A 25385-nucleotide genomic window follows, 5' to 3' on the forward strand; every position below is an offset into this window, starting at 1 on the left:
GAAAAGAATTTCATTTGTGAACATTTATGTTTTAGCACTCGCCCTAGTAGTTAGTTAGAGTCAAGGGTGTCAGGCTGTGGCGTCAGCACTCAGCAGTCAGGTCTACGTTGACCGGGACGGCCGGCACGGCAAATGAGTCATAGTCGTACTCAAAATAGATAAATAACGCGTGTAAGGAGCTCAAACTAAACTAAAGAGTTGTTTTAACAGTTTCAATTTGAATTAAATTCAATAATAAAGTACATAGGAGTTTTCAATTCATACAAAGATTATTGTGTAAATCATGGACGTATAAATATTTAAAATTGTACTGTTGCGACACCATTTAACCACGCAAGGCGGCATTTTAAATATTTTTTGTGAAACAGTGACGCAGTTAATCAGTCGGTAGTTCACGACGTAATGGCGGCCGACTAGCTTACTATGGTGAGAGTGTGTGCGTGTTTATTGTCTTTACACGATCGCTAGCTTACTATGGTGGCTTCACGTTGTTTGTTCGTAATACGGCGTCCGTCTTTTTTTATACGTCCATGGTGTAAATAAAACAATTTTTACTGTAGGTACATTTTTTTATTAGAACACATTTATCAACTTAGGCGATATTATAATTATCATACATGAATAGAATTTATAACTAAATTCGAGTCGTGTAATCGAATTATCGGCATTCGGTATCATATAAAATCATAAAAAAATATTTTCATTAATCAATTGATTTTAGTGCTTTAGTACAATGTTGTATTTCTTAATATAATAGATATCATTTTTTAGGAAAAATTTAACACAATCCTTAAAAAGTATTCGGAACAATAATTGTTTGAATAAATAGTATTTTTTGTTCCTAAACCATTGGATTGCAAAAATAAATGTATACAAAAACAATACAGGAATTACTTACAAAAATCATTTATTATGAATTAATACAATTTTATCCTACATAATATGTATACTTAAATATGTTAAAAACTCTTTTAATCTACGTTTTTGAACATTACTTTGGTTTATGGGACGGCTAGCATATTAATTGTGTTTAAATGCAACAAAGCATAATTGAATCATCTTTAGGTAACTCATATAATGATATAATAAATATTAAGAATAATACTTCATACACATTTCCGCACACTAGCATTCTTCATTTTAAGGCCTATTCAGCGGTATCCGCTGCCGCAGTCTGTTCGCTACCGTACTCAGATACTGTACGCGATAAGAGTCTCTATAATTTACTACGTAAGAGATTTAGTCGCGTGCCCATCCGGATACCGCTACCCACGGCGGTAGCGGATACCGCTGTAGTTTGAATAGGCCTTTACATTACACTTTCAGAAATACCTTTACCACAGCTACACAACAGATCAAAAAACATAAGATCTATCATGAGTATGGTTGAAAAATATTATTAATGAATTTTATTAATTTGTATTCTATAATATCACGATTTATTCATCAGGTTATGTTACACATTCATATAACATAGAGTTAACCTGAGAATTTAAAAAAATATGTAGAAAAATACGAAATAGATCAATAACATGATGATGCATAGTTAACATTGAGCTATTTTAAAGTGTAGAGATTCAAAGCATGAGAAAGATTAGATTTTAGATGTATTTAGGTAAGTAGGTATCGCGAAGAGGCGATTTTGTCTTTTATACTTAAATTATATATCAGTTGGACATCTTATAATTAAGGGTGGGGAGCCAATCAATATATTTTACAGACTATATAAATTAAATACATTTACGACATACTCCACAGATAATGTAGTTATTAATTTATAGTCTCTTTTAAAAATGTAATCGTAAACAACTTAATTTATAAATAAGATTTCATCTTTTATTTACATTACATACATTATCCATAGAGTAAAAAATATCACAAATGTTAAATACATAGACAATAGTCTTTACAGGTTTATTATCTATGGAGTACATTACAAATCTATATAATATTATCTATGGACTAAGTTTGTCTATCGACTGGAGGCAGTAGTGTTGCTGTCTGATATACTGATTGTTATATTCTGTGTCCACTCTGGTTCGACCGTTGTTGTATTTTTGTGTGTGTATTCTATAAATAAATAATTGTTTATTAATGCATACCTACATAGATAATTGACGATATAATAAAGCCGAAGCTATATTTTGTACAATATAATATTTGGTATTTTTTATTAGGGATGTAACGATACCGATACCGATACCGATATATCGGCCGATATATCGGCAAGCCGATATATCGGTATCGCCGATAATAAATCAACCGATACCGATATTTTTTTATTAAATTCTTTCTTTTCTTTTATGTTTTTGCATTGTATTCATTCATATTGTTTAAAACTACTTTCTGGCCACAGTGATCCGAAGTGAGTGTATTAAGAATATTTTTCTCTAAACAGTTGCAGTCGCAGTATATATTATCAATACAGGGCCTGTAGACAAAGTAACAATTACAAAACGATAACGAAGTTAGAAATCGCAAAAATGTATGGGATTGACATACGCCGCGTTAGATCACGTGGTCTATCTAATGTCAATCCCATACATTTTTGCGATTTCTAACTTCGTTATCGTTTTGTAATTGTTACTTTGTCTAAGGCCCCAGGTTGCAGAAGTAGGTGTGATTCGTGTGGGTTCATTAAAAAGTTTATACAGATTAAATGACTGAAACAAATTAACAATTCGTGTTGCCGTTTGTGTTTGTAAAAGTATATCAATATTAAAATCACCACATACTATAACTTTTTTTTTAACTCCTACTTAAACGCTTTAATATTTCTTCCATGACTGTCTCAAACATATTATAGTCACTGGAAGGGGGTCTATAAACGCAAACAATAACATAACGCTCCAGCTCCACACAGGACAGTTCGATGGTCCGTTCTACAGAAAGACTAACAATGTCAGTTCGTTCTTTACATTTTACACTATCATGTACAAAAATAACAGAACCTCCGTGAATAGCCTGTGTCCTAAAGTAATATTTCTGTTTATATTTTAGTTATTTATATATTCTGTTTCTGTAATAGTGTTAAGGAAGAGCGGAACCTCCTGACACAAGCATTTTATTTGCTTACTAGGAGTGTTCCAATCACAAATTTGTTTATGTAAAGGAAAGAAATAAATAATTTTGATTTTTTTTAATTTTTAACGTGATAACGTTTTTAAAATCGTTTTAGTCGGGTGACATGTTCATAAACTTGTGTCACACCAAAACCTCACGAGCGCGATCGCAGGTATAACGAGAGAGAGACGGACCGATCTCCCGTTTCATCTCGAGCGCTACCACTGCATTATGTTATCACGTAAACATCTCGATCGTAAACCTACTTTACAAACAACCAATTTTTTTGATATCAAATAATTCAAAAATCCGCGCCCAATGAACAATGCGGGAGGCCGCCCGCGCGTGCGCACTTTGTTTTCTGAAAAAACTCTACCAATATAGTAAACTTTTATTAGGTACTGCAGGCCGAGACGAACGTCAAAACGCCAAGGAATAGAATACGCTATCGATAGAAATTGACATAAGCGTATGATGTTTTGCCTAAGGATTCGGTCACCCTACCAACGACAAAGACGACCACGAAAAAAATTTTCATCCAGTCGCAATTAAATAAAATTGTGCAAAACACAATTTAAAATGAAATTTAAGAATTTCCTGTCGTATTGGTGTTTTGAAAAAAAATTTTTGAGTTCAATGGATAAACAAACAGGTTTTTCATAGAAATGGTGGCTCCTAGAAAAAAAATGTATTTAACCTTTTTTATAGATAATTAGATGATCTACAATTTTGGTTCAGGTGATTGTATGATAAACTTACCATCTCGGCGAAAATCGCAAAAAACCTATTTTTTTTTATTAATTGACCTCGAAATTTTTCATTTCCGAGTTCTAGAATGACGGGAGATTTTAATTTTGATTCTGAACAAATTTCGGCAAGATTGGAATTTTGGTCGTGGTCGTCGTCGTCTTTGGTAGTGTGACCGAACCATTACCTACCAAAATCTCATGAGCTTATGTCAATAATTAGCGTTAGCAGTTTCTATTCCATGGCGTTAGGTACGTTTGTCTAAAGGCCCTGATTGTATGTGTATTACTTAAAGTTTAACTGACTTCGTAAAATAATAATGCTAAAATAAATGGTTTTGTTGTTTTTTGATTTGGCATTATTATTTGAAAAAATACGATTAACAGTCGTCTCTGTTAAATGTTGGTAACTTTTTATGCATAATTCACTATTTATTTTTCTACCAAGCCATCGATATCGGTATCGGTATCGCCGATACATTACTACAAATATCGGTATCGGTATCGTATCGGCAAAATCATGTATCGTTACATCCCTATTTTTTATTATTGTAAACGAAGACGTGGAAAGTTCGAAAAATTTTTCTAATCACAAAATATTTCAAATTGCATAAGATTGTTTATATATTTTCTTGTGAGATTTGAACTTGCATAAATTTGTGTTAAAATTAATTATTCTTACCTTGCATATAATTCTTAAACCATTCATTAATTCCCAGGGAGTATTTTTTGATCCAATCAATTCTAAGATTTGCGGTGTCTACTATCTTTTGTAATGTTTGCGACATCGGCAATAGCTTCTCTTTGTGTTGTAGTGCGAATCTCTTCAACTAAACGAAATCAAATAGTATTGTGACACGAGAATTTCTTATATATAAAATTCTCGTGTCACAATGTTAGTCTGCATACTCCTCCGAAACGGGTGGACCGATTCTCATGAAATTTTCTGTGCATATCGGGTAAGTCTGAGAATAGGCCAACATCTATTTTTCATATGTACCACGGGCGAAGCCGGGGCGGACCGCTAGTTTTATATATAAGAAGATTATGGCTAAAGGTATTCAAAGTAGAGACTAATAAATAATAAAGAAGTTTCCTTTTATAATTGTGGAAAAACAAAAGCGGATAGCTTTAAAAATTTTAAACGTTATTAAAAGGTGTACAAAAATATTTCGCTCCAACTTTTTACTTATTCAATATCTATAATATCTAAATGAAAACGAAAATAACAATATTAGTATAGTATTAATATAAAAAAAATATTTTTCGATTATCCACCCCCCCTCCCCCCGAATTATAAAACCAACTTTCAGCTACAAAAGGTTTAAAATTTTACCTTATCCAGTTCATCTGTATCCGTTATAAATCCAAAGGACAAATTCAAGATATATGGGAATGTAAACGAGTCCATATCAGTGAAAACTTGGTAGACTCTATCGAAGTTATCTATAAGAAAGTTCTGTGCTATTCTAATACTTTCTGGAGCGTCAGTATTCCATGCTAATAGCGCGTATTGCTTGGGAATGTCGGCTAAACTCTTTTCTAGTAAGCTGTAAAGATAACGTTTGATAAAATTAAATACGAGGGAAATTAGGCAAAATATTGGATTATAGGGCATAATATTTTAAGGTTATTGAGTTTTTTAAGGTATTCGTGAAAATGTATACCTATTTATTATGTGATATTTATATATAAATAGTTATTAAATTATATTTAAGTGCAGAAAAATTATATTATTTATTTATGGAAAATCACGTTTCATTGTACGTCAAGGAAAACAGAAATTCAATAAAAAGTATTGTAAAGTTACTATACTCACAAGGTGATAAGCGATGCTTCTCTAGTACTGGGCAGGTTACTCATGATAAGGGTCTTAACGGTAGGATCGGTGGAATTTTGGAATATATTCCATAAGAAGTCAAACTCTTCTCGACCACCATATTTTAAGGCCATATTGTACACTAGTGAACGGAGGTAGCTAGGTATTCTGGAAGTGAAGTAATATTGTGACATAATGTATTTAAACACTGTAGGTAAAAAAAATATATTCTATTGCAAAATAAAGGACAAAAGGACTATAAATTAACTATTATGATGTTACATATGTAATTTGTAAAATTAAATTGTAAAACTGACATGATTAAAAAGAGCAACTATGGAGTTTCTTGCCGATTCTTCTCAGTAGATACTGCTTTCCGAATCGGTGGTAAATGTTAAAAATATGTACCTATGACGTTTCAAAAGTGCTTCTAAAAGAAGTCTAATTAAATAAATAAATGTTTGAGTTTGAGTTTTGAGTTTGACTTATTTCGGGCTTGGAAAAATCTATTTTATTGACTCTAGTCACAAATAGTTTGATTTTTTTCAGTTTACTGCATTTTTTTAATTGATATAAAAAAATCAAACAACAGTACAATAAGAATTAAGGATCGTAACTTATTTTTTTTTTCTGTTTATAGCTTGACCGAAACAGCTAGTATATGCGAGGCGAGGCGGGGGAGAGTACCGACCGTTCCGTTTCTTTCTAACTTATAACTCGTGCTCTTTCTTACCCGGTCCCCGCCTCACATACCTACACCGCCCTACAGCCACTGCGGTCAAGCTACAGTAGTGATATTTTTAGAGAAAAAAAAAGACGGGTTGCACTCCGGGAGTGCCGGCAGAAGTGAAAACTTGATTATTAACGTTGAGCATGTTTGATATCCAATCCGTCTTACGCTTTTTCGATCAGGTCACGTGTCCTGACGCGAGTTTAAGATTTTATACCCATTACAGAAAAAGTGCTCAACGCCGCTAAAGAAGTTTTCACTTCAAAAATGTTTTTTTAAATTTATAAATAAATTATTTATATAATTTCAGGACAATTTTCACACACGGCACAATCTGATCCCATACTAAGCTTTCGCTTGTGTTATGGAAACCAGATGGCTGATAAACATACATATATAATTTTTAAATAAATACTTATATAGATAATTAAAACCCAGACACAGAGCAAACATCTATGTTAATCACACAAATATTTGCCCTGGGTGGGAATCGAACCCACGAGCTATGGCTTGGAAGGCAGGGCCACTACCAACCAAACCAACCGGTCAGTCAATTATATTGTTAATTCAATACCATCATAAAATAAAGCATTCACTCCATTTAAAGATCTTTTAAAAAGTACTTACGTATTATTATAAACGTCTTCTTGCGCCATCCACTTGCGAAACTCTGCTTTAGCCCAGTGCAAACATCTAGGACCTTCCATCATACATTCCCATATTACTAGGTTCTCTATTAGAAGCGCTTCATTGTCATCTTCAGGCTTGGTTAGACCGTAATTCAGTTTTTCTAACTGTTTCGCTAATAAGAGCTTCATGTAGTCCTTAAAAAATAAAAAAAATATATAAAAACGTACATTAACATTTAGCAGTGAACAGAAAATGTTCTATGAGAAAAAGCTAAAACTAACCGACCACCAACTAAATGTACCTTTAAAGAGTTTATTGTTTGTCTTATTATTGTTTACTAGCTCTCCGCCCGCGATTTCAAAGAAAAATCCGCATAGTTCCCGTTCCCCTGGGATTTTCGGGATAAAACCTATCCTATATGTTAATCCAAGTTACCCTCTATATGTGTGCTAAATTTCATTGTAATCGGTTCAGTAGTATTTGAATGAAAGAGTAACAAACACACACACATCATCACAAACTTTCGCATTTATAATATTAAGTAGGAAGGATAGGATAAGATTCTGCCAGTAAGTTGTTTTATCTAAAGACATTAAATTTGAAATTTGGTTATAGCTTAAAACATACATGGAAAGGCTTTCAATGGACAATACTAGATCAAAATAAAAATGCTCACCTGGAAATACAAATACCCCGAAGTGGACTTTAGGGTCATTTTCAAGAATGACATATTTTCGATAAGCATTTCCCATACTATTTTCGAATCCTCCCCATTTATTACGCAGGTAGTTAAACCGAGTGCGTAACTATAGTCCAGGCGGTTTGTTTTAGCCAAGTTAAACGAATCGTCTATTAGCTGTGCTTTCGTTATAGGATCGTCTATGGCACCACTTTTGATTGCCTGACTGAGAAGTTCCCAATTCTTTTGGTCGTAGTTTACCATGTAGTAGCCTTAAAGATGATAAAGTAATACTAAAGTTAAAGTTTATTATCAAATATTCCTGGACATAACTCACAATACCACCTAGTGCCGAAGGGAGCAAAGTCTTATTGTACTTATCAACATCCAAATCATCCATCCATCTACTAGATATTGTTTGTCACAAATTATTATTTCTAGTAGTGAGGCATCTGGACCCTCTGGCACAATTATCGGGTTTACTAATCACTGCGCCATGGGGTCGTCAATATTATAATATTTTTAATTTATAAAATCAAAGTTTGGACAGATAAAATTCCTTCTAATTGCAAAAATATGATATTTCTTGATATTTCTATAAACAAAATATTTTCATATTTATTTATTAAACTAGCAATAAGGCACAATATCGTTTAGCCAGGCACCTCATAAAATATTAAAAAAAAAAACATACCAATCGCTCCCACATTCACGTAAATAGCGTGATCACTTTTCAAATTAAGTTTTTCGGTGACACTTCGATCCTTCAACCATAGTTTAGGTGTTAACGACCATTGTTCATTCGGAATATCAGTGGTAGTGTAGCTTATGGGAATCTGCCATATTTGTTTCTCCATGTTTTTGTATGGAGTAGGGCTACTACAGTAGTATTGCTGTAAGGTAAAACACAATTTACGATAGATAATTTAGTTGGAAGTTTAGTTAATTTAGTAAATTAATTGGAATTATATTCTCGATAGAAAAGTTCTGAAAGATAAAAACAAATGCATAAAGTATGCGACAGAAAATAGGGCATATAACTCAATATTTCTGCTTAATTAGTACAGTTGATTTTGTTTCAATGGATACAAATATTCTTTTGGATCGCCTCTATTATACCTCTTTCTCAAATCCCGCCTCGTGATTGAATTTATTTCTATTATTAAAATTTTTATTACTAACTAATTTTCAAATATTTATAAGCATTTTACAACGCTTTATATTCCATAAATATTAAATCACACACCTGTTCAAAAACAACGTTTCCTGTAGCATAATCCCGTTTTACATTTACCACTGGATAGCCGGCCTGTCTTGTCCAGGAATTCATGAAGGACACTATGGACACATCCTTAAGAGAATCCGTGTTTCTAGTCGCTTGAGACATTGCCTTCCACAGGTCGTTCTCTTCGGCGTTACGGTATTTCCTTTTAAAAAGTAAAGTTCATACATTTTTACGTAAGAAATTTATATAGCAAGATACATTTAGAAGGGAGTGGGCAAAAAATTATGGGGTGGTAACAAGTAAATCTATAAAATTTTAAAATAAACTTTTTAAATACGACATACGAATATTTAACCCCGAAAAGGTAACTATTACATACGTCATTGAATTTTAAAATACTTTATTAAATCAGTCATAACGACGTTATAACCCTGTCCATTTATAATAATTTAATCGACATAGATATATATCCCATTCAAAACCCTCAACATTTCATTTATGTTACTTACCAAGTATCCAAATATATAGCCAAGCCCTTCAAAAACAGTTCTTCAGAAATAGTATTATTAAGCATTCTTATAAGATTAGCTCCCTTTGTGTATGATATTTCGTCGAACTTCTGAGATATTTCCGATGCGTCGATAACTTTGCGCGACACTGGGGATGTGTTTTTTAAAGCATCGGAACGTAATAGTGACATTTTTTCGCGAGTTAACGTGACGCACATGTTCCATTCTGGTTCGATCTAAAATATAAATTCATTCTAAATAAGTATGAATATACTCTAGATAAGTTCACTTTTGAAATATCGTTTAAATATCGCTTAAAATGTCCGAGCGGCGTTGTATAAATCATTCATTCAAATTAGCAAGGTGCTATTTTGTGGCAGCAATGTTTAAAGTTTGTTGTACACGCTCCTAAGAAAACTCTGCCTCATAGATGCGTTGGCCGAGTTTCGCTTCGGACAATGTTTGAGCGTTATTGTGAGTATTGTTTATTGTACATCAGTGGGTATTTCTGATTAAATTGACTATTCAACACAAATATATTTCAAATCGAACAATCATTTAATTCGGGCGCTCAACCGACCAAACCAACTTTTCAGCTTTATAACATTAGTAATTAGTATAGATGAAAATAGTAATGAGTATAGAATAGTGTGTTAAGTTTTTCTTACATGATTAACACCAATATACTCGACATAGGTCGCAAAGCCCTCATTAAGCCACAGATCGGTCCACCACTGCATAGTGACCAAGTTACCGAACCATTGGTGAGCCAACTCGTGGGCTACATCGATAGCCACACCACGCTTTTCACCTGGCACTCCCTCTACTTCGTCAAATAGGAGGGTAGTTTCTCTGTAAAATGTTAAGGTTGAATAAAAAAAAAGGTAAACATTGATCAACTGTAAAATCTTATGGATGTTGAATAAAATAAGAACGTCAAGGCAGTAATCGCAACGCAAACATAAAATGATATGGAACACCAAATATTATTTAAAGTTTTCACATAAGCAGTATTGTTTTCTGGTAATAAAAAATGCAAATAAAAACTTACCTGAATGTAACCAATCCCCAATTCTCCATTGCACCACTGGAAAAGTCAGGTATCGCGATCAAATCGATCTTATCCAGTGCATACGGTACTCCAAAAACATCTTCATAGAAGGCCAGCAATTTCGGCGTAATACTCAACGCATACTTAGCCTTCGATATAAAATCTGGTTGAGTCCATATTTTAATGATTTTCGTTACATTATCCTTTCCTGTATAATTTGTTTCCAGATATTTAAAGTCGCAAATCACGTATGCAACTAAATAAGTCGACATGTCGACTGATCTTTCGAAATGTGTCCATTGCCAGTTTGGTTCATCTGGTCTGAAATAAAGCGATTTATTATAGATAACGTTAAATTTTATCAGAGAATACATTCACCATATTCATATCCCTAAATGAAGTATCTTTATACGAACCTGTTATTGGGGTATAAGAATCACAGTAGGGAGTTATAATTAATTTAGTATACCTAGTAGGTATATTCAAATTCATTTATAAAACAATGCCCATATCTGCAACTATCGAAGTTAACAATATCAAGAAATATTTATAGTCAAAGGAAATAAACGAACACGATACGTCATGATAAGCGGCACACGCCGTGTTTACGTTCATAGCAATCAGTTGCGGATATTAAATTAAAATAAGAATTCGAGTTTTGTAGACTTATTTTAAACTTTTTTTATTTAGAATGGTAAATCTTATATAGTACGATTCAAACTTAATAACGGCTCGGAACATTATACAATCCGATGCTCAGAAAACAATTTTAGGTATTAGCGAGACGTTATGGGACTTGCGCGCACCCGCACTTGCACCTGCACCTAACTTCCGAACCGCCATTAAGTTTGAATCGAACTATACCTATGAGTATGATCATTCAAAGTATGAAAATGTCACTTTTTAGTTTTGATGCTTTGGCTAGGCTACATATTTTTAGTTCTAATCACAGGTTTTTGGACAGGTTTTTGGATTAAGGATTTGAGGTAACAAGCTGGAGATGTCTATTATTTAAGTAATATTTACTCACATTGGTTCTTCTGTAGATATTTTCATGTTGGATAGTACAGACATGTTCTGTGGATGTGCAATACTGATTTCAAATTTAGCTTTAAATGCAGGTTCGTCAAAGCAAGGGAATGCAGCTCTGGCTGAGGTCGGTTCAAATTGAGTAACAGCCATTTCTCTGTAAAAAAAATTTAAATTAAGTAACTTTAATATATTTTATCTTCAAATAAATATAACTAGTTAGGGGGCGTCCATAAATTACGTGAGTTGTTTTAGGGGAGGAGGGGGTCGAATAAAATCTCATCTAACCAGTAACCTTACGTTGGGGAGAGGGGGGGTATCGGCAAATATCACGCAATTTTTTTTAATTGAAGCAAAACAAATTATACTCTTTTGGTCCATTTAATCCAAATAACATGCTTACGATTTTAATGTTACGGTTAAGATTTAAATATTCTATTGTTACCTTGTTATAACACTATAACTTTCAGTAATATTAATTACTATTTTTAACTAGTTGTAAACAAAAGCACGAAGCAATTTTTTTTCTTTTTACAATGACAAATAAACATAAGAAACATAAGAAACCCACATTTTGAAAAATCTCACGTGAGATGGAGGGATGGGGGAGGGGGTTCAATAAAATCTCATGATATCTCACCAGAGGGGGAGGGAGGGTCAAAAAATGGACAAAAACACCTCACGTAATTTATGGACGCTCCCTTATCAAATAAAATAATTTACCGTATCTCATTATTGGAATTTTTATAGGTGCTTTTATAAAACCCAGTCAATGAATCACTTATATTTCCTTTAAATGACAGCTTTAGGGTGTAGTCTATGTTCGGCACAAGAGAAGAAGCTAACTTCAAAATGAGCCTATCGCCGGAGTTTTCAGTTATTGATGTTATTTGTATATTTCTTACATTGCTATGAATTACTTGAGTATTAACAGGGGATATTGTAGAAGGCTCTAGTTCTAAAGTGCTGTTTAGTGGAATTTCTGTGACGTCATCACTTGTCACATTTTGTGGTGTAGATTCTGTTGTGCTTTCATTAACTTCTCGTTTCACTTTACTTGACTGTATAGTTTGTACATTCTTATATATTTGTTCAGTCAATGTTGCATTCTTGTCAATTATAAGGCCCTTTGAGTGCAAGATAATTTCTTTGACTTTTTCATTGGCTTTTATTGTTATGTAGACGTCCCCAGTGAAATTAGATTTTTCTAAATCAGCCTTTATCTTCAATCTATAAAAGCTGGGCTGTACTGATTTGGGAAGTCTCAAGTCGGCTGCCACGGCATTGCTTTGACCGAAAGGTTCTGTTTCATCCCAGAAATCTCCTGAATTTTGTGAAATCTGAAATTAAATATATTATTTTGAAATTCTTTTGTTACCCTGATAAGCTGAAACACATTATAATGTTATATTGTTTGATTATGTATGCAATTTAACAATGGAATTTCCCCAATAAAAGAGAAATAGCATTAAACAATAAATGCCAGAAATTTTCCTCAATACTATTATTATTTAAATGATGACAGGCATACATATTAAAATTGTAAACCTTATTTCATTACAGCATGGAAAAGTATTAAAATAGCATAAACAAACAATTTGTATTATTAGGCTTTAAACAGGAATTTTAATATTTATTAATTATTTCCCTATTGTAGTTAAAAAAATTAAATTATATCTATGCATGTAAATGTAATGTAATGAGTACCATATTAATTAATTTTAAAAGTTTGGCAATTTAAATTATAACTAAAAAATACTTTTTGTACTCTTTTATTAATTTTAAAATTACTCACAGTTTTAGTATAACAACCCATCACCAAAATTAAACTTATAATAAATACAATATTTGGCCACATCTTGTTATTATTAGGCAGTATCACAGTTAGGTAAATTATATATATAAATAGTTTTTTTTTTATTATTTTTACTTAAGATAAAAGTTTTAAAGTAAAGTCATAGGTAAAATAAATATAATAGGGGAGTGTTATCTCTTTATACGGTAGATCATATTTAAATGCAATAAAAAAAGTTCTTAATTAGGAATAAAATATTCTATAAATTATTAGAAATTAAGTTTTGAATTTACTGGGTCATTGTTCTCAATGTATTATTATTAAATAAAAGAAACGCTGTCACCAAAACGATAACAAATACAATACTGAATTTTGAATGACAATTGACAGTTGCCAGTTGGTAATATTGGTCGCACGATTGGTCGAAACTCAGAGGAATAAACCTATAGAGTTCTTATATTGAGACGGAACAAAATACATATTTTCTAATCTACTTACTCTTAGTCAATAACAGCATAAGTCAGATTGAGATAGCGATAGAGTATCTGCACTGTCTTTAAACGTAGCGCGCCGGCAGTCAGTTTGTTTTCCAACCAGCTGGTGGGCTCAGTGCGTCAAGTGTTTTTAACGAAATATTTAGAAAATATAAAGTGTATAGTGTTTCTTTTTATTTGTCAGTGTGCTAAAATGACTATTGTATGTTTAGCTATCGGCTATTACTAGTCGAATGGGAGTTTTGGATGAAAACAATGAAAAAATATCTTTCCATCGGTAAGTGATTTTCAGCAAATTGATAAATATTTATGTTCTAACCCTATTTGAAGGTTTTATCAAGCGCTTTTTTATAAGTTTATGTTGTAACTGTAACATTTACCCACTTTATGGGGTTGTGGAATACAAAAGAATTAAATAATTTTAAAAAAATGTCACAATATTATCACGTTTGGCATTTTGTTTACCACCGTAGTGTTGTAACACATCTAGCGTATATTATCGATTTATGACAAAAAATCTATTTCATATTAACGTTGATTTATTTATTTTGTTTCTTATATCAGATTTATATGTAGTTGTTGTTGCAAATAATAGATGTAAATTTTCTACAGCAGGAAAATAAAAAATACCACGTGGTTGTTTTATTTGACTTATCTGTTTAGTTTGTTGTTTCTCTTTTAGATTATTAATAAATTCATTTTGTTTTAGATTTCCAGAGCTAAATAAAAAATGGGTATAAAACATGAGACGTGTAGATTGGACGCCGTCGAAATTTGCTAGATTGTGTTCACTGCATTTCAAGCCTGCGTGTTATCAAGATGGATACTCTAGAAGAATTGTGCAATCTTACGCTTACGTTTTTTTTTGTTCCTTTAGATAATAAATACATTTGTGTGTGAGTGAATTTTTATTTGGAATTTTTTTTACACATTTACTTTAAATGTGTAACTATGTGAAAATTAAACGGTTGATTAAATGACAGTTCTTATGAGAACTTTCAATAGTAGTTTCTCATATATGGATGAGAAACTACTATTGAAATACATACTTAATATACATGCGTTTTCAAAGAAAAACCCGCATAGTTCCCATTCCTGTGGGATTTACGGGATCAAAAGTAATTTTTCCAAATTTCATTGTAATCGGTTTAGTAGTATTCGTGTGAAAGAGTAACAAACATCCATCCTCACAAACTTTCGCTTTATTAGTAGGATGTAAGGAAAATGTTTTCTTTAAGACTGTCCTTTTATGAACTTGTTAAAATTCATGCTGACTGTGCCTTTCTCCTCACTCCTTTAACTTTATCATCATTTCCATCTTTATTTTAAATTAGTTACATTTCAAGTTTTAAAATTTATTTTAAAATATACTAGCTTTTTGCCCGCGTTTTTAAAGAAAATCCCGCACAGTTCCCGTTCACGTGGGATTTCCGGTATAAAACCTATCCTATGTGTGTATGTACAAAATTTCATTGTAATCGGTTCAGCAGTGTAAGAGAAAGTTATCCATTCTCGCATAATTTCGCATTTATTATATTCGTAGGATTAAACAAATAATGTATTCAACTGAAATTAATGATTAATTTTGTTTTTTTTTTATTATTTATTATTTCACGAAACCGTAAATGCAAAATGCATTCACGATTTTATCGATTGAAGCACATCCCATCACTATTACCTTCTATCTATCTAAATACGTACCTATAGTAAAAATGGTGCCATGACTATGTTGAAACGTAGCTTGTAGTCTATAGCTATCTCATTCTTTCATACGACGTTTTCTTTAGATAGAGAGAAACAAATATATGTAAATTGTATACGCTCGATACAAGTACTCTATAGGTTTATTCCTCTGAGGGTCGAAACATCAAACATGACGTATGTGAATTTGACATATCAAACTTTTTTATCTTCATGTCAAAGGCCATTTCAACGTGATTTTGTATTGCTAAATATACGTAATAGCTACGACTATAATATCAGTATGTTATCATTTAGTTCATTGATAAGTTTATAGCGTTTACTATTCAGCAGAAAATTGTAAATCTATACTAATATTATAAAGCTGAAGAGTTTGTTTGTTTGTTTGTTTGTTTGAATGCGCTAATCTCAGGAACTACTGGTCCAATTTGAAAAATTATTTCGGTGCTAGATAGCCCATTTATCGAGGAAGGTTATAGGCTATATCCTTAAATTATCACGCTAAGGCCAACAGGAGCGGAGCAATGCGGGTGAAACCGCGGAGCACAGCTAGTGTTTAAATGCGCATGAGCATTAAATTTATGTGAAATTTATAGATGGGATTTGTTTGACAAATGAAATATATTCTTATCAATTTAAAATATTTCCCATGCAGCTTTTTTATACCCAATGCCGCAGGGTAGAGTCGAAAGATCTAATGGCGCTCTGGGAATGCATATCATTTTCATAAAATATTATTTATCATATATTTGTAAGCCTTTACTTCTAGTAATTAGTGAAAGAAATGAAATGAAACTCATGACTCTTCTGCAATTTATCTACAAATAAGATCAAGATCCAATCTAAAGTATTAGATAGGTATCTATTGCGTGATGCATCTGATGCTAGAGCCTTCGCACCATTTATTCTATACCAGAACCGGCATGGGATATTATAATATTTAACTAACAATAAGTTGTACCTACCTATGATAACTGTTTGTGTTTTTTTACCTTAAAATAAGTGATGTAGTATACTATAATTCCGACAAGTGCAGCTACCAATACTGCACATATTACAAAACTGATGCATATGCACTTCGAAATAAATATGCCGCCTTTTCGTCCATAATGAATGTTTGGATCACCATGGGTTTCGTATGCCAGGAATTGTTGGCGGCTGTGGGATAACGACATGTTATCAATATCAAATCATTCTGAAACAGAAATAAATTTAATTTAAAATAATGCAAAACTTTAGCGTTTTAACAGACGAACGGCAAGTTGCGAACGGCAGAGGCTACTTCAGCCGTCGCCACATGTCGACGTCAGTCGTCGACGCGTCGGCGGCAGCAGTCAATATGTCGACGGCTGCCGTCGACAGGCAAAAACTGATGCCGTCAAACGCTTGCAGTTTGCCGTCAGCACAAACTGCAAGCGTCGCGTCGTCACCACTTGTCGCTGAAGCCTCTGCCGTTCACAACTTGCCGTTCGTCTGTAAGAACTCTAATAATTATAAAGTATATTTTATGATAATTGAATACAACGATTTCTTTAATGTTTTTTAAAAAATAAATGTGCGAAGGTAGGTTTAAAAAAAAATCGACGTCAATCGACGACTTCTAAAAAAAAAAACAAATCTCTGCCGTTTGTGTAATAGACCGTGTACAATGTACCTACACACCAGAAAAATATGCTTGTCCGATTTACAATCCGCTCCTTGACGAATCTTAGGTGGGTTGCGATAAAAGTTATAACGTACAATTTATGTTGAAGACATATATTATTTGCCTAAGAACAAGTAATGTCCGTAACAAAATGTCTTCTCATGTTGGGACAATTTTAAGTTTTATTGTTTGAGATCAAAATAAATCACAGTTTGCTTTGTTTGCACTTTTGTATTTGTATTAATTCCAGTTGTTGATAACGATAACACATTGAGGTTATTGACTGTTGCACGCTATCCATACTACCTAATGTAAACGCAAAAATTTGTGCGTTTGTCCGTTGCGCTCTCACGGCTAAGCCACATTACAAGTTTAGATGAAATTTCAAATGAAAATAGTTTAAGAGTCGGTGAAGGAGCTACTTTGACGACGCGGTTGGCGCAGTGGTAAAGTAACTGCTTACTGTGCCGACGGTCCCGGGTTCGATCCCCGGTCAGGGCAAATATTTGTGTGATGAACTCAATTATTTGTTCCTGGGTCTGGGTGTTATTATCTATATATGTATTTATTAAATATTATATTTATCGTCGCCTAGTACCCACAACACAAGCCTTAATTGAGCTTACTGTGGGACTAGGTCGATTTGTGTAATAATGTCCTATAATATTTATTTATTTATTTTTATATTAATCGTATAGGAGCTACCAACGTTGACAAGTGAGAATTTTAGTATAGTTGGTTCTTTGATATACTGTTCCTCTTGCTATTTCGGTTAGAGTCCGGGCTGTCTGGCTGGTCGCAGTGGTTGCGTTTATTAGTGCGCATCGTATCTGCACACGATAATTTCCTTAATTTTAAGTCATTTTTTAACGCGTAATTTTTAATCTTTTGCCTTTAGATAGATCCATCAATCATAATTTTTTTATTGCAAGACGTTTTTTTCGTTGTTAAATAGGTGCCAGACGCAATTTTTAATTTCGTTTTTATAAAAAATTCAAATTATTTTAGAATGTCTGTAAATTTCATATTATGTTCTTCAAACATAATATAATCTAAAATTAATTAGCCAGACGCTAATTCGATTGTTAAGTATTAAAAAATGAGTATAAATAAAAAAAAGTAATGAAGCATGCAGCTCATCAGCTAGTGTATTTTAATTATGCGACAGGAAATAATTGCAAGAATACAATATTATTTACACTTGTTCTTATAAATTAAAAAGTTAAAATGAAAAAAAAAACATAAAAGTGAAAAATAAATTAAAGTTACCATACATTAAAAAGAATGGAATAAAAACTATATCAATGAAGGTTAAACAATTACATTGTTAAATTTAAAAAGCCATCTTCATAATCATCATCATCATCATCTTCCCTCTCACTGTCAGAATTATTTATGTTATCGTCTAAGCCGTCTAAGGAATTGTTATTGTTTTCCAATATTCCATTATCTGTAACAAAAAAAATAATAATTCATTTATTCAAAGTAAAAAGATTTGTTCGTTATAATATAATAATTTAGTTTTTCTTGATTAATGTTCTATTCAATACTTACTTTGAATAATAACATCTACAACTGTGGAAGGTGATTGCTCTCCCTCAAACCAAACAAAATCGTATTTATCTTTGTTGATGGTCCAACCAGAAGCAACTGGAGATAAAGCTGTCGGTTGTTTTTGGTGTGCATTTCTCCATAGCTTAGTCACATAGCGAACCCTTAATAAATGTTGAAACAATTCAGCTTTACAGGGTGGTAAACTGGAAGAGTCGAAGTTTCGAAATTTTTTTGCAAAGTTTTCTTCAGATTTTTTACACTTGAAAGTACTTGAAAACAGATGAAATCGAACATCATTAATATTACAACAATTTTGGACACCGTACATTTGACAAATAAATTTCTCAAGGGTTATAAAGGTACTTTTCACTATTTCTTCATCATCGGTAATTATATTTTGAAAAGCTAGTTGATAGGTATTCGTTCGATTTTTCCAATATTTTAAAAGGTCTGACTTTGCCTTTTCTAAAAAATGCTGGTGTGTAATCACACCCGGTGATCGCGTGGAAGCATGGCAAAGATTTACATAAAGATACTCCAAGTATTCGGTATATTTCATTAACGTTTATATATCGCTGATGGATGGATATGGGTGTAGGAAATCTACACCCATATCCATCCAGATTTTCAAAGATGATTTCAAGTGATCCATATTTCCCAGAAGTATAATCAAAATATCAGAGTCAGAACAGCGTATAACAACTTCAGCATCAAAATCATCAAAATCAAATCATCAAAACACACACACACTCGCATGTTTAAGTTTGTATTGAATTTAACTAAAGTAGTTAGCATGAATTTATATAGCTAGTATACTAGCGGTCCGCCCCGGCTTCACCCGTGGTACCTACATGTTTAAACTATCCTATCTCTCAAGTTGGATCGAACTGCACATGGTGTGCGAATTTTATTATAATCGGTTAAATGGTTTAGGAGTCCATTGAGGACAAACATTGTGACACGAGATTTATATATATATATTTTAGTATCAGCATCGCATCTGTGCGAAGCCAGGGCGGGTCGCTAGTTGAGTAATAAAAAAAAATGTTTTGTATAGAAGATTGTTGATGTACCCTAATAGTTTATTTTTAACCTAAGGAATAAAATGTACCAATGGAAGGTACTTATTCCCACAACACAGGGAATCCTAGAGTAGGAACAATTCAATTTCTATGCATCTTATATTTTCGAAAAAAAAAAGTTATTGTTTATTGTTATTTAATTTTCGCGGCCGACCCTTTCTATCTGTCTTGCACTTTAAACTATCTCTCCATATACACAATCATCAAATTGTTATACTTACCTACTTTCACTACGTTTTTATTTGTACATATTTAATACTTAACAATCGAATTAGCGTCTGGCTAATTAATTTTAGATTATATTATGTTTGAAGAACATAATATGAAATTTACAGACATTCTAAAATAATTTGAATTTTTTATAAAAACGAAATTAAAAATTGCGTCTGGCACCTATTTAACAACGAAAAAAACGTCTTGCAATAAAAAAATTATGATTGATGGATCTATCTAAAGGCAAAAGTTTAAAAATTACGCGTTAAAAAATGACTTTAAATTAAGGATAATTTCCTGTGCAGATAAGATGCGCACTACTGAACGCAACCACTCCGGCCAGCCAGACTGCGCGGACTCTAACCGAAATAGCTAGAGGAACAATATATCAAAAAACCAGCTATACTAAAATGACTTCTTTTTCAACGTTAATAGCTCCCGTACCATAAAACAAGTTTCAAACATTGAGTCAGTAGGTACTTATGTAATTTCTATCCGCGCCCGCGGGTGAAACCGCAGAATAAAGCTAAGCCGATGTGATAATACATTTTATATTGCCGTCAAAAATATCAAATAGTACTTACTACACAAATGTATGTAAGATGTATTATCTATTGTGTAACCGTTCGATAATTAAAACAAAAACTGGAAATAATTATGGCATGATGTCATGTCATTATTATAAATTAGCAAACATTTTGTAATAGTTATTTTAATATAGTAATTAAATTAGTGCGCATTACGTTAGATAAACATTCTGCGAAATTCGGAGATAATGGCGGAGCGTAGATAGTCATGTAGAACATTATCAAATATAATAAACTATCCCGTTAATTTATGTTTAAACGATGATTATAAATTATAATGATTCATTTTTAATTAGTGTTACCTCCGTTGATTAGCGATAAACTTTAGTTGCGTTCGTAGTACCTATGCCATCTTTATTTTAATATGTACCTATTGCTATTTCAATATAATAAGTAGTAAACTTAGTTACTTTAATATAAGAAATAATCCAAGTATTTGAACAATTTACAGGAGATAGTTGATAGTCTGAATAATTAGGCTACTGATAACGTAGTTGTTGTAGTCCTACAGTAAGGTGTTGACTGGCAGTTGATATGGCGAACAATGTAAATAGGTTTAAGCAATAAACAATTAATAATCGTTTCATAAGAATAGAATATTAATGCTTCGTTTTGGTATATTTTTTCAGGAGGACTTCTGCAGTTTACTGGGCTTAATAATCTTTGAATTGTTTTCTGAACTTCACTTGCAGTTCGCGTAGGTACCTACTGATAACATAATTTCTTATATCACGTCAAAGTTATGAAATGTTTCTGTCCTATATATAGGTATAATAAAGGCATATTATAGGTATATTATAGGCAACCTAAAATCGTTGGTGCTTATACGATTTAAGATTTTTTTTAAGTAGAATCGAATCCAGGCTCTCTGGCACAGACAATAAAGTGTATTATAATACATATATTATATCCTTTATGGCATTGTGATGGAAACAAAAATGCACTTGTTTTACTTCTGCCCGCGGCTGGTGGGATCGTCGACAATAGAATGCTCTTTGCAAATGATGCGGGTTTTGTGAAAGGGCTGGATATGATATTCGCATTTGTGTTGCCTGGGTTATTGAAGTATGAAATAAACTTTGATTTTTAATAGTTGATGTTCTGTGTGTTTATAAGTATCAGAAGAGGATTGTTATGTTTTTGAAACATTGTAGCACCATTGCATACGAGGTGTTTGCAAAATAGTAAGAAGCCGAATTTTGTCTCAATAATAATGTAAACATTGCACCGCTACCGCCAAGGAAAATGAGAAATGTTTACAGGAAGTTTTTATATAACGAAATATCGAACAAGAATACATCGGTTAAGAATTAAGATACATACCTGTGATTCAGTGTATGTTCAATAAAGTTAGTGAATGAATTATAATTAAAATATTATATTTGTACCTACACCACAATACAAAAGTACCTACGAATAGCGAACTACCCTCATTGCCGCAATACCATATGCACTGGTAAGAGAACTGCTATGAATTTCAATGGTTTGTTATCCGAGTTGATGATTTTCGATGTTTATAAATCTTACAGTTCTTACAGGTGCATGGACGTGGCTAATCCGTGAAAACAATGTTTTGTAATTTCAGAATAATTCTTGTTTTAACTCAACAGGCATGACAAATCGTCAATTATATCACCGCGAGTTACTTTGAAATATCCTTGAAAAATATGACGATACGCCCACAAAACGCGGAAGGTGTGCTATTATATAACATAATTACCGTAATCGAGTATCCAAATACCAATGTTATTTGCACAAGATAAACTGTCACTGTAAGCACTGCACTGTATTATTAAAAAGAAAAAAAAAAGTAAATTATTGTACGAATGTGTCAAGAGTTGCGCGCGCAATACCGATCTATGGCGATATGCATGCTCTCGGAGACGTACTTTACCTGATACTGGCCAATTAACCGCGATCCGTGTTTTTTGTAATACGAACTCTAAGCACCTGGATATAAAGTTTTCAATTTCCTTACAGTAGCTCAAATTACACTGTTCATGAAGTAATGCATGACGTTTGTGAGCGCGTGTTTAATTTGATTTTAACGGCAACTTGCGTTTATTAATTTTTAATTAGTATGTTGGTCATAACTTTTTTGTGTTTTCTTTCAGGCATGTTTCAGGTAGCCGAATATTCATGAAGCTCTGCAGCTGGTGTAATTGTGGATAAAATAAATTAACAAACAATGTACCTAAAGATGACGAAGGTTCTGTCAACAAGTATCTAGATAATTTTAGGTACATATACATATATACCTACACATATTTTGTCTTGTAGACGCGCACTATATTAAAAACAACAACGTTTAATTACATATTACATGACGTCATAGATTACAGGTAGGTAAATATAACACATACATTTTAAATGGTACCAATTTTATACCGTCTGTTGTTAGGAAAACATCTGATAATAATTTATAAAATATTTGTACCTAGTTGATGTTGTTTTTAACCATTAAAAAACTACTGACAATTTCTTGTGTGGAATTGAAATGGCTTAAAATCTAGATAAGCACAAATTCCAATGGAAAATAGAATGTGGGGGACAGAAATCAAACTAATCGAGAACGACAGCGTTCGTGACGGCCGCGGCCGGGTTGAAAGCTAGTGTAACTAGCTGGGCAGTATTTGGCACTAATTGGGCAGTGCAATAGAATTAATTAATATTTATAATTTTATTTTATTTTATTTATTTAGGTCATCCAACATTAGTCACAACAATACTTATAGCTAGGGTACATAATATAACAAAAAAAAATTACAATTGTGACAAACATTTACAGGATAACACAAGATGATTTTTGAGTCAAGTCACTATGTGGTACACAAAGCAAAAAAAAAAGAATTAATATTAAGATAATTACTTTAAATATTTGCGGATCTTATTACAATTGTCGTGAAAAATATCAATAAAATTGGCATGCTCGTTGACCAGCTTACTTAATCTACAAATGGGTGAATTTCGGCCAAATACGGTCCTACGCAGAGGAGGAACCAAAGGTGTAATTTTATTACGCGGGTACCTAGTAGGAACTCTGAGTTGCGAATTTATTTAAGAGTTGCGATAATATAAGCAATAATATAAGCAATATTAATAATGGACCCTAAAAATTTATACAAAGCTATGTTTTTTAGGAATAATCACAGACATGTATATATAAGTAGACAACGCAAGTACCGCGATCTGTATGAAAACCAAGCGTGTCATATTTTTTGTACTGACCTTGACGCGTTATGACGTCACGAGCGCTTTTTAGTGATGTTAATTTCATTTTACGCTAAATCGATTAGGCCGCCACTCGCGCGGCGATTCTAGTATCGTCCTATCCCATCGAAGTAAATCGAAAGAAATCAGATCAAACTAGATCTATGTCTAAGAGGTAGTCAAATAAATGAATCGTAATCGATTACTAAATCGATTCAAGACAGAAAAATGATAATTACCATAGACAGAGGGATGATAAAATAAAGTTATAAACCTTTTAATATTCTAACAAGTAAACTAATGTGTTTTAGCTTTTTCTTACATATGCCCATTGAGTTACCATGTACTACGTACTAGAGAGGCCATCGAAAGAAAGTAATGAAACTGTCAATCAATCAATCTTTATGTCCCGTTGCATCGATCCATTTTCCTTTTATGTTCGGGTTACTTGGAAAACTGAAAAAACAAACATAGTCTAAGCAATAAGGAGTTTTCTTAAAAAACTCCCAAGATGACACTTTAACTAATCAAATGGCGTCCATGTCATAATATTTATTTTTAGTACCTTTGTATTAAAATACTTAAAAGTTCTAGGTCAAGTCGTATTAAATGACAAAAAAAATCTATGCCTTTTTTTCTGAAAAATTGCTCCTTCAAATTATCATTTTTCTGTTCGATTATAAAATCGATTAGAATCGAGAACTGTTGCATCAAATGAACATCACTAACCACAAAATTGGACAGAAAAATGAGAACAGAAAAATGAGAAGACGCTATTCATTGCTTGTTATCATACGACGCGATCTTTACCGTGCCAAGTAAAAGCCGCAATGTATTCCGAATCATTTCGTATGATTTGGTATCCGTGTTTGTCACGATCGTTTTCTACAGATATTCTTTATTTGATTTTAAAATAAATAGTGCATATTCTGATTAGAAAATTACTTACCGGTGGAAGGAAACATCTCTGCTAACTCGGCCACTCACAGCTGTGGAGTTTCTACAGTTTATAACGGCGCAATTCGGCATTTTACTTTATTCAGCTTCACGTCTTTCCTTGGCGAACTGCAAGCGCGGACTGAGTGTAGGCCAGCGTCAAGTAAGTTTCATAAACTTAGTTTGGACACGGGAAGTACATACACTCGCTTAGTCTATCTTGATACATGTCCGTGGGAATAATGGTATTTGCTATTTGCTTTTAATCTAATAAATAACACCATAGGTGACAACGTAGCTAGCAAATACTAGCGGCACCATAATATAGATACAATAAAGGCGTTTAAGGACACATGAGAGACGAATTTGAACACGAATGGATGCAAAATATGTTAGTAAAGTTTTCCAGAGAGCATACTATCCATATACTAACCATATAAACTGAAAATATAGCACGTGATAAGATTCTCAAACTGAAATACGCGATACACAGCCAAAACCATAGAGCCTAAACTGTAGTGCAATGACAATGCTTGTAGAATTTAAAGCAGCCGAAAATGGGTGCAGGGAGACTATGCAGTTCCTTGTCCTTGTTGTGTAATTCTTGGCCCAATTCGTATGTGTATTGGGAATTAACACTGATTGCCGTCAAATTCAACCTGTCTACTGCGTCGGAGGGTGTATATA

General features: G+C 32.8%; 2 protein-coding genes across 3 annotated transcripts; both read right to left on the reverse strand.

Annotated features, from left to right (window-relative positions):
* Positions 1 to 780: 780 nt before the first annotated feature.
* LOC149485268 (aminopeptidase N-like) lies at positions 781 to 22429 on the reverse strand. Of its 2 annotated transcripts, XM_089699998.1 has the most exons (15): positions 22273 to 22429; positions 16464 to 16666; positions 12205 to 12821; positions 11483 to 11638; positions 10453 to 10773; positions 10070 to 10253; positions 9402 to 9637; positions 8914 to 9094; positions 8362 to 8560; positions 7665 to 7939; positions 6986 to 7182; positions 5629 to 5796; positions 5146 to 5359; positions 4492 to 4639; positions 781 to 2070 (listed from the first exon to the last, which is right to left on the reverse strand). In XM_089699998.1, the coding sequence occupies exons 2-15, from the start codon at positions 16644 to 16646 to the stop codon at positions 1973 to 1975; spliced, it is 3177 nt and encodes a 1058-aa protein (XP_089556124.1). In that variant the 5' UTR covers positions 16647 to 16666; positions 22273 to 22429; the 3' UTR covers positions 781 to 1972. The 2 variants fall into 2 exon arrangements, with proteins under 2 accessions (XP_089556124.1, XP_089556125.1); XM_089699999.1 differs by lacking the exons at positions 16464 to 16666; positions 22273 to 22429 and adding an exon at positions 13277 to 13496.
* LOC149485269 (uncharacterized) lies at positions 18240 to 19079 on the reverse strand. Its single transcript, XM_089699994.1, has 2 exons — positions 18671 to 19079; positions 18240 to 18566 (listed from the first exon to the last, which is right to left on the reverse strand). Exons 1-2 carry the CDS (start codon positions 18996 to 18998, stop codon positions 18436 to 18438), a joined length of 459 nt encoding a protein of 152 aa, XP_089556120.1. The 5' UTR covers positions 18999 to 19079; the 3' UTR covers positions 18240 to 18435.
* Positions 22430 to 25385: the final 2956 nt, after the last annotated feature.

The sequence above is a fragment of the Colias philodice genome, chromosome 10, assembly GCF_061535455.1.
Source record: "Colias philodice isolate Cphi_HAF_F1 chromosome 10, ilColPhil1 Martin Lab GWU primary, whole genome shotgun sequence".
NCBI classification, from domain to species: Eukaryota; Metazoa; Arthropoda; class Insecta; order Lepidoptera; family Pieridae; genus Colias; species Colias philodice.